Source organism: Phalaenopsis equestris, unplaced genomic scaffold (assembly GCF_001263595.1).
Source record: "Phalaenopsis equestris unplaced genomic scaffold, ASM126359v1 Scaffold000002, whole genome shotgun sequence".
NCBI classification, from domain to species: Eukaryota; Viridiplantae; Streptophyta; class Magnoliopsida; order Asparagales; family Orchidaceae; genus Phalaenopsis; species Phalaenopsis equestris.
The window spans coordinates 70,478,238-70,489,387 of NW_018164444.1; the positions used below are offsets into that span (position 1 = coordinate 70,478,238).

General features: G+C 36.6%; 1 protein-coding gene across 1 annotated transcript; it reads right to left on the reverse strand.

Moving 5' to 3' along the window:
- Window positions 1-5,971: 5,971 nt before the first annotated feature.
- LOC110039027 (GEM-like protein 7) lies at window positions 5,972-7,519 on the reverse strand. Its single transcript, XM_020743971.1, has 4 exons — window positions 7,179-7,519; window positions 7,010-7,090; window positions 6,451-6,725; window positions 5,972-6,320 (listed from the first exon to the last, which is right to left on the reverse strand). Exons 1-4 carry the CDS (start codon window positions 7,303-7,305, stop codon window positions 6,129-6,131), a joined length of 675 nt encoding a protein of 224 aa, XP_020599630.1. The 5' UTR covers window positions 7,306-7,519; the 3' UTR covers window positions 5,972-6,128.
- Between the last annotated feature and the right edge of the window lie 3,631 nt (window positions 7,520-11,150).

An 11,150-nucleotide genomic window follows, 5' to 3' on the forward strand; every position in this document is an offset into this window, starting at 1 on the left:
TTTTCTTGTTGCAGTGTCTCGAACCAGTATTTGTGAGGACACATGTGGAAAGAACACCCTGAGCGAGGATCCACTCTTTATTGGATTAAGATTCTGTGATCATCAGGGTCTCAGCAGAATTGTAATCATCAGAGGCTACGCTTGTTTCTCCTGATTCTTCTGGCTCTTCTTGATACTTATTCTTCCTATCTGGGCAGTTCCTCTTGAAATGATCGTCTTTGTGACAATGATAGCACTTGAAAGATCCCCTTGATGATTGATTCCCGCCATCCTTGCTTGATCTTGATCTGTACTGACCATTTCTTGAATCTTTCTTGTCCGATCTTCCTCTGACAATAAGACAGTCTCCGCTGACTTCCTTGTCCCTATCATGCTTCCTCTGAAGTTCTTTGACTCTAATCAAAGATTGAATCTCCTCCAGAGTAATAGTTTGCACCCTTCCATAGAGCATCGCATCCTTGAAATGCTTGTAGCTCTTAGGAATAGAGTTTAACAACAGTAGTGCCTTGTCCTCATCGTCCATCTTGACGTCGATGTTCTCGAGGTCGTCGATGATCTTGTTGAACTCGTCGATCTGCTCTCGAGTTTGGCCCAAAGTGTTTGAGCCGTTGTCTCCCTCGACACCTCCCTCAGAACTTTGTCGCCCAAGCTCAGGATTATCAAACTGTAGGCCTTGTCCAGTATGCCGATCTTCTCCTTCTCGGTCATGTCGGCCGGCAATGCCGCCGACCCTTACCAGGCTTCCGGAACACCATCTTTACTCTCCATAGGTCGAAGTCATTCTTCCCATTGAATTTTTCAATGTCGAATTTGACGGAACTCATTGTCGTGGCTAGGATTTCTTCCAATGAATTCTACCTGCTGCTTTTCCAAGAACTAGACTGAAATCACCAAAATGTTGTACTATTGTATAACAACCAAAAGTTTTCAGCTTAAACTTGCCTTTTAACGCATTGCTATCCAAGAAATTCTCACCAAATTTCTTACATTCTCCTCGTGAACTCCACTGCCTTCGTCAACCAAACGAAGAGCTCTGATCCCTTCTGACGGAGATCACACCTGTTCACCGGAGAAAACTTCTTGTTCTGTGCTCGCGCCTCCTTTCCGCAGACACTCCTCTGTGTCCAGCGGAACAAATCAGGAATTCCTCCTCTGCCTCTCACACAAGAATAACTGCCTCTCCAGAGCCGCCGCGCCTCGCCAAACTGCTCAGGTCCTCCTGCTTCGCGAACTCCCGAACCCTTCTTTGCGCGATCTCCGCCTCTTCCCTCTGCTCGAGTTGCTCGCAATACCAAACTCCTGCTCCAAAATCCTTTGCTGGCAGGCCTGTCGCAAATTTTCGGCCCTCGCTCGCGGACTGTTCCTCCTCCGTCTCGCCGAACCGCATAACCTGCAGTGTGAATCCTGTCAATCAAGGCTTTCACTGCTCACCAAATCTGTCGCAATTCAGCTGCCTGCGACGGGATCTGCTTGCTCCTCTGTTCGTGAATGCCGAACTCCTCTTCTTCGTCGCTGGCTGCGAACACATTTACGCGGACACCTCTAGCCAATAAGTATGAATCTTCCCACAGATGGCGTCAATTGTTGTGAGATATGTACTTCCTGACATAGAAATGAGACGAAAAAGAACACAAGCAAACACATATCGTTTACGTGGTTCGATCTAACTGGATCTACGTCCACAGGAGGAAATCAATCAAATAGTTCACTAAGGCAAAAGAAATGGAGAATACATAGCTTATACATAGAGATGAGCCCTCATCTTCATTTTATGGCCTCCCTCTCAAGCGACACCTTGATACAAGACCTCAAGATGCTCTCCTCCTCTCTATCTCTCTAGTTATTCTCTCCTCCTTTGTGGTAGCTTAAGATCTCTTCTCTTGCTCTCCTGAGTTTCACACCCTCTCTATTTATAGAAGCAAGAGAGTGGTAGGTGGGAGATAGGTAAGCGGTAGGTGAACGATAGGTAATATGTGGTAGGTGAGCGGTACCACATTATAAAAATACCTTTTTACCTTAAATCAATAATTGGGAGTCAAAATAACAATATATATAATATATATATATCTATATATATAGCTTGCTTAGGATTTAGTTGATGATCAATTCTGATTTTAGATTTTTTTCTTTTGCGTTTCTTTTTCAGAGGGCGACGAGAAGGTTCTCCGGTCATGACTCGTTCGAGGTGGTAACTATCTGTGAATTTCCTTTGTCGTTCCGACTGTCTCTAGACTTTTCCAACCTCTGTCATGCTGTTGTCGACTGTCTCCAACACCTTATGGCAGGTTGATCCTCCTCTAACTCCCTTCCGGTGGGCCGTCATCCTTCCTGCACTTGTCAGATAGCTGCTAGCACCTGCTGCTCCCTTCATACGTCGTTGCCACCTGCTGCCAACCACCTTTCAGCATGTCGAGACCCCTTGCTCCCTCCTGCACCGTAGCCACCTGCGGCTAGCATCCTCCTTACATCCCTCCTAATCCCTCCAGCGCCGCAACCACCTACTGCCAGACAACTTTTAGCAGGTCGATACCGCTCTTACTCCCAGCGCCGCAGCCACTTGGTGTTAACCACATTCCAGCACTGTCGCAACTCTCTTCTCCTCTGAGACCTGCTGCTCTCCTCTAGAGAACCGTTTGTGTTTTTGTGTTGTTTTATTCTTATTTTGAGGAGTCATCGTTGTCACTAAACCAATTGCATGTTTTATATTGTTTATGTTGAGGTGTTCTCATTTTAACTTTTGAATTCAGCAATATATATATCTTTTGTTTTGTAGTGTGTTTGGATAACTCCAGTATCAATGTTGTTAGATACATGTAATGTTGTCAACGCCTCAAAGCCGACAAGCTTCTCCATGGATCTAATTAGGCCGTGGTATGAATCTAGCTATGAAACCTTGAACTTTTCGGCGATGATTTCTCTGTTTTCTCCTGAGGCCCGTGTTGGTGCTACAATATTAGGCTTATTCTTGTTTGCTCCATATCATCTGGCAGTCATGATGTTCTCTTTTTATCTTCAAACATGTCAAGATATTACTTCTAGCCCCTCTTATGTCGTTCTAGTTCTGAGGTGATTTTCTCTCTCCTACCTCAAGCACAATCTCTGGTTGTGTTGAGGTAGGGTTGATTTGCATCTCAACATTTCTTCCTCGTAGGAAGGCGATGGTGACTAGCTTGCTTGGTCAGCGAGATGAAATAGAATGAGGTTTTTGATGTTTGCCTGCATCCCCGTGTCACCTCGAATTGAGATTGCTTCAAAAGGTTGCTTCTTCCCATAATACCTTTGAGGTGTCCTTGCTCTTAATCATCATTTGATCTTTCACAATGACGAACATCTTTTCTTTTCATTCCAATAGTCATAATGTTGATGAAAGCCAAATTGTTGATATCAAAGAATGTGATTTAGATGAGTTGTCAATCTTTTGCTGAGGAGAAAGAGTGGCATTGGCTAAGAGAGTAGCTTTAGAGTGTGAGAAAAAGGAAGAGAGAGAGGAAAATATCAAAGATAGAGCTAATGGACAAAAAACATTGACTTCCTCCTTTTGTCGGATGTTTACAAGAAGTTATGGCATACATTGTAAAAGTATTACTTATGCCAATGGTGTAATACCTTTTGTTTTGTTATGGTTTGGGTTAACTCTAGTATCAATGGTGTTAGGTACATGTAATGTTGCAGTGCCTCAAAGCCGATAAGCTTCTCCATGGATCCAATTAAACCAGAGTATGAATCTAGCTATGGAAACCTTGAACTTTTTCAGCAATGATTTCTCCGTTTTCTCAAGCCTGAAGACATGTGTTAATGCTATAATATTAGTTCTATTCTCGTTAGCTCCATATCCTATGGCACTCATGATGTTCTCTCTTAAATTTTTTATCTTCAAACATGTCAAGATATTACTTTTAGCCCCTCTTATGTGGTTATAGTTCTGAGGTGATTTTCTCTCTCCTGCTTTAAGTACAATTATTGGTTGTGTTGAGGTGGGGATGATTTGCAGCTCAACATTTCTTCCTCGTAGGAAGCCGATGGTGACTAGCTTGCTTGGTCAGCGAGTGAAATGTAATAAGGTTTTTGATGTTTTTCTGCATCCATGTCACTACAAATTGAGATTGCTCAAGAGGTTGCTTCTTCGTGTAATACCTTTGTGGGGTCCTTGCTCTTAAGCATCATTTGAACTTTCACTATGACCAACCTCTTGTCTTTTCGTTCCAATAGTCATTATGTTGATGAAAGACAAATTGTTGATATCAAAGAATGTGATTTATATGAGTTGTCGATCACTTTGTAGAGTGGCATTGGCTAAGAGAGGAGCTTTAGAGTTTGAGAGAAAGGAAAGAGAGAGAGGACAATATCAAAGACAGAGCTAATGGACAAAAAAATTTTCCTCCTTTTGTAGGATGTTTACAAGAAGTGATAGCATACACTGTAATAGTGTTTCTTATGCCAAGATCCATGGGATTTTCAAAAAAGTAGAACTCGTGTTCGACTCGTTTTAGTTCGAAATAAAGAAATTATATATATTATTTATATAATAATATATTATATATATTATTTATATAATAATATATAATATATATTTATATTTAAGTTTAAATCATAATAGCTAGTATGGTCATATAGTTCTACATCTTCTATTGCACAGATTTGGTGCATATTCAAATCCAAAATCCTACATCTATTTTTTCTAATTAATTTTAACGAGCTAATTTCGAGCTGAACACAAGTCAAATGAACAAAAAATATTTATATCGAGTCGAACACAAACACACTGTTCATGAGCCAATTTCGAGGCGATTTCGAACGAGCCGAACATGAGCCCAGCCTGAGGTCGCTTAAGCGCTGCTTGTTCACAACCCTACTCACATAGCTTCTCAACACTTAATTATAATGAATCATATTTTTACATCTTGTGCTTCTTAAAATTTTGGGGTCATTTCTTTCTCGTTTGCTTAAGGTGATTCGCTCTATGAGTAAGTGATATCAAACTAACTTGATCCTCAAGACCACCTTAGCACTTATGGCCCATTTTTTATGGGATCACAGGTAGCTCTTGAAAGGTGTGCATCAGATCAAATGAATGTGGAGGCCGAGTCTTAGCCCTTAAAGTTTTAATCACAGAGCCTAAAAAAACACTTAAAGACATGCCTACAGAAGTAATCACTCATATCGTTGTTAGGATTTGACTCATTTATGAAACATCTACAATGTTAGATATTAACTTGATATTATAAATGAATCATATAGTGAGATAAGTTCTAAAATTCTTGTATAACAAATTGAAAATGGGTCAAGTGTTTTGTTAAGTATTGGCTTTACATACATACTTGAATCATTTTATATTGTAGCCATTAAACTTCATGTGTGAATGTTTGAAAATGTATCTAAGTGATTTTGCATAATTTAGATAATTTTAAAATAACAGAAAAAATGCCATAAATTTATTTAGATGTAATTTATAAGTCCAAGGAGATGTAAACTAGCTGATAATTTATTTCAAGTCAAGGAGAGATCCTGTAAGCATGCCCCCTTCTAATCATGACAAGAGCAAGCCTCATAGCAAGTTCATAGATGTTGCTTACTTTTATAGTAGAGAAAAAGGATCCATAAAAAGGAATTATCATATTTTGAAGCAAAAAGTGATGTGCACATTATATATAACTAAAAGGAGAGGCTAGTAGATGCAGTTGTTATTTGGTTTGGTTTTGATATCGGTAATGCTTTTGTGGTGATGTATGGAGATCAATGCAAAGAGAACTAGCATATTTGACAAGCAAAAGATGAAAAAAAAAATTTCTTTCTCAATTCAGTCGCTTGTAAGCACAAAAAATTCATGCTTGGCTCTTCTGAGAGTTTGTTGGGGTCAAGTTTTGAAACGGCAATATTCAACTCTCCTCTTCAAAAAATATATATATTGTTAACAGAAAATAAAACTTAGATTTCATTAAGCTTTCATTAAGGGAATTCATTTCATTAAGCCTATTTAGCTGTACAAATAAGACGTAGAAATCAAAACTAGGAGTTGGCATCAAACTAACAGCTAGAACAATGCGAGGAATCTCAACAACAATAATAACTAGATGTTTTGAATCTCCAATGTTCTCATCAGCATATGTGTTCTCTATCCAATTCCTCTATTAATAAAAGCTGACTTGTGATTTTGAGATTATTGCTTTCTGTAAGTTCTTGAAAGATCTTTGATAACTAACGAAACCCATGAACCAGAACTCAAAATTGTCAATGGTTGCTACATGAATATATTTCTGGCTTGGTTTGTTAGCATTTTCACTTGGATTCACACCCTTTATCCTCCTCAGTGGAATCAATACCTGCAAAATATATAATATTAGTCAATAAAAACTTGCTGATGCATTTGCTTAATGACTGCTTCGTTTGTAAAATCCTTTTAGTTTGCAGTAAAAGAAAGATTAATGCATTGATTAGAAGAAAGGAAATAACCTTGTAGGGAATCCTAGAAATATTTCCTCTAGGAGATCTGATAACCAGAGACCGGTCGCTCAGGAAAGCAATCTTGTCTGTCGAAATGAAGAGGAGACCAGCAATAGGACCAACAGTAGTTGAAAGATGGCACTGAAAGGCCTTCACCAACCTTTCTCCCTCCCCAATGGAGAAATTTTTCTTGAACACTCTCTCAATTCCTCCTGCTTGAAGAATCCTTGTACCCAACCTCAACTTCGCTTTCACTGTCTCAGACACTCCAGGCCCCATGCTTACTGTAATTTAGGACTTGTTATGGTTAGATTTAAACAAATCCAACTTGAGAAACTTTAAGAAAAGCTTATAATGATACATGTCTTTTTTTGACTCGGACCTAGCTCAGTGATAGAGTTTAACTCAGGTCCAATCAAACTTACGGTGAACTAAGCTCAGATCCAATTGAGCAGAGTTCGAGAATGAATCAAATTGTATTTGCATCAGAATGTATTTATATAGGAGTTGCATCAACTCATGTAAAAATCAAATTAAAGCCTTAGATAGGATTCAAGTTGACAATTACCATGGTCCCGGATACCCTGTGCAAGATTATCCGCTTTTCTTCTGAACTTGTTCACGAGGCCAATAATGGACTCCGCTCCCTCTGCAAATTTATTCAGAACTTTAGTCATATTTTAGTTATTTGCTATGAGATGGTGATATTACAGAAAAATGATAGTTTTGATAATTACTCTGCTTAAGCTGAGAGGTGCCATACTGCGTAGTGCGAGCGAGCGCCACAATTGGTTCATGAAGGGAAGGTTTTTCTGCCACAGATCTGAAAGGAATACCAATGGCGTGTTCTTGGCTTGAATTCATCGTTCTGCTTTTGCTGCTTCTAATTTCTGGGAGATGTTATGTGCTAAGAAAATGGCATTTTGGAGGCTACTTATAGGCTAAAATAGTTTGTGAGAATGTGCAGAAACTGGGCGGTTAAGCAACTGGAAAAAAAAGCGAAGAAGAAACTTAGTGGTTTTCTGAATCAGCAGCTCATGGTTCAAAGCTTTCAGCTGCTTATCAGTAATAAAGTGATTTAGCCATGCTCAAAGATAACATAAGAAAATCTTTCTGAAAATGATGCTTTTGGATTTCCAGTGTCTCTACAGTTGTGGGCAAACCCCTGAACATAGGAACATGGAAGTGAAACCGAAGTTTTTCTACATGGTGGAAATAGCCAAACATGAACCATAGTGTGGTTTTTTTTTCTTTTTCTTACTTTTTTAAAAAATGAAATTTCAGCATTAAAATGCAAACTCACACCCATATTTACATCCTAACATCAAATTAATGGATTCCCTAAGCAAACCTTCAATGAGGTCACTCAATTGGGTGCCATAGGATTAGTTTGCTTTTATAAGTTTTTAAAACTAATCAAAAGTCTGTTTGGAGCAGTTGCAGTTTTTGTTTTTAATAAAATGAATCATAGCATTGTTGAGGAGAACATTTTTTTTTTTGTTTTTCTCTTTTATATTTGTCATAGTTCAATATGCTTGATTGGAGAAAACAATAAATCAAGTAAAGCTACGAAAAAACTGCCCATATAGTTCCAAAAGTTGATTCATTCTCTATTTTTGTAAGAGAAACTTATTTTTAAAAAAAAAATTTTTTTTTTTTTGCATATGTTTATCTTATAATCATTCTATTAACATAGGCCACATTTGGTATGACTTTTATTTCATGTTTTCATTTTTATTTATTAATATTTTTTTAACATTTTTGTTTTGTATAATGTTTGTGTTTTAATTTTCTTTGAATAAATTAACTTATTTTGAAAAATACTCAAAACATATTTCGAAAATAATCTGAAAAGGCCGATTATATTATTATTATTATTATTATTTTAAACAACATCATTAGTGATCTCTTATTAATTCTATCTAATATAATCCTAACCCAAAAGGTTAAAGTAATGGAGGGGACTTGGTCCCATCTGGCATGTATAAATTGATTCCACCCCATAGGTGATTTGGAAGTGGGACTCTTATCAGTCTTCTTTCTTTTAGTTCTTTTTCCTGTCCTTCAATGCCTGGGCCAATATCTAAGCAAGTTAGTGTCATCCCAGAACCTAATCAGCAATTTTATTTATATGCCTATTTTGTTCTGGTGGAAGGCCAATCTGGAGCCATGTGCTTCTGTGTCTTTATTTTATGTGCTTTGGGTTTTTAAATATCATTACTTTTGGGCCTTTTTTTTTGTAAATTTATAACTGTTTTGCACTTTTTAAAGTAATATATACTGTATTGATTATTTAATCCAATGCCAATCTTTTGATGCTGGACAAATCAAATTTCTTATTTTATTCAAGGGAGAGTTAATTCATCTGTATTTATTTACATTTCTAACACCAAATTATAACATGTTAGTGTCACATGTCAATGCTTGAAAATGTGTATTTTGTTTGTAAGAGGAAAATGGTTATGATATTCTTAATGTGATGTTAAGGATTTGAGTGTCTGCATGTAAATATGAATGTTTCGGCGTTTAGATATGTAAATACATAGGAATTGTGTGATATGTATGTAAATGCTCGTAATAGATTCGGTTTAGTGTTTTGTAGTTTAAATTTGGTGGGAATTGATCTTGATATTATTAAAATTATTTTTGTTCATGTTTTTTATTTTGAATAAAAAATATATACGATTTAAATTATATATTTGGTATTTAGTTTATTTTTAAAAATATTGAAATCATCTAAAATTTTTATTGAGTTTTTAAAAATAGCTAAATATACTATAAAATATCAAATATATCATCATTCTAACGACTTCTCAAGCCCTTTCTCTTTACCATTGTAGTCGATATTTCGAGCTCAAAAAGTGTGTTCATGTTCGGCTCGTTTGCTTAAAGAGCCGAACACGAGCTGTTCACGAACAAAGAGTCCTTTTAACAACTCTAATCATGTAGTCATAAGACAATAAGAATTTGAGCGAGTTTTAAAAATTATTATTTATATTAAAACATCATTTGAATCTAATTTAATAATTTGTATTATATTTTCTTAATCAATATTTTAATTGGTTATAAATCTTTGTAGTCTTGTAGTCAATTAGATTTTCTTAAAATACAACTTAATATATATACTTGATGAGTAGTATTTCGAGCCAAAACGAGCCGAACACATCTTAATTCGTGTTCGGCTCGTTAACTTATCGAACGAAATTAACGAGCCGAACACGAACTTCTTAACGAGTCGAACACGAGTTGTTCGCGAACATCGAGCCGTTTTGACAGCCCTAGTCAAGACCTAAGCAGTGGTCACTCCTCCTTGCTTTCTACTCTTTATTTCAATAGTTTTAAAATCAATTAAATTTATCATTTGCTTGGAAATCTCATTAGGTTAGGTTAGTGTTAATTTCAAATTAATCTCCGCACTTTCTTATGTTATCAATAGCTCGACGGAAATTGGCATGGGAGTTCATCATAGAAGCCATGTGAATGATCAATAGTGGGGTGAGAAGGCGAATCATCACAGCAGCTCATCGAAGATGGAATTGATGTGGTTGGAATCTGGCAAGCCGGTTCACAAGCCAACGAGCCAAACTCCAATGAACCGGCTGAGCCTGATTGTGAATTGATGTGGTTGGAATCTTCTTTAATGCTCATGGCTTGATAGCTCGACTCAAGAGCTCAAGGTTGAGCCTGATTGTGAGCCAGCTAAACTTAAACTCAAATGGATGTTACACTTAAGATCAAGTCAAATGTGTGTTTGGAGCTGGGAAGGTCTCATACTACTGATTGTGTTAATATTTTTGTAATAATCGATTAAAATAATAATAACAATGATAATAATAGTAATAAAATTGACATTGTGGGATAATCGTTGTTTGGGTTAGGCTTAAGAGTCGAACCAGAGAGCGAGAAGGAAGGAGGAGGTAGAGGAGCGGAGTGCTTCTCATATCAAAGCTTTGATGTCGTGCATAGAAAGAAGAAGACTCTCACAATTTGTCTAAGGCGAGGAGGTCGACGCTTGTATGTTTTATGATTACATAATATACAAATTCTAGCGTAGGTGCATATATCAATTTATTTCATGAGTTGTTTCGGAAGAATGTATATTGTGTAGAACAAAATGGTTTATATATAAATGCTTGTATGTGTATATTAAAAGTAGATTTCCCCGCGCGCTAAGATGTTATCCTATCACCTCAGACATTTGTGATGTTTATATCGATAACTTTTTCGTAGACTAGAGAATATCGGTCAAGGGCAAATAAGCATCTTTCCACCTTACGCAATCTTATAAATTTGATCAGAAACCGCTATGTCAAAGTGATAATATCAGTCAGAGGTATGTTAGATTATGTTTTGACAGTGTTCCTAAAATAAATGTGAAAATTAAATGCATAAAGTAACAGTAAACTTAAAGATTAAATCTTGAAGAGTACATTAAAAGTTAAAGTATATTAAAGTTTAAATTATTCCTATTGAATAAGTGTTACGAACACATGCATTAGATTATTATAAGATCTATAATAAAATATAAAAAACTAACATGCATATTGTTTTATCTTCCTTGAGTAACTATAGTTAGAAGTGTGATTGTCTCTACGTTATCATTGAATAACTCGTCATATTGTATTAATATTTTTTTTAGATTTTAAGTTTTTGAATAAGATGAATTGAATATGAGTTAATGTGTACAAGTTATGAGAACAACAACCAAA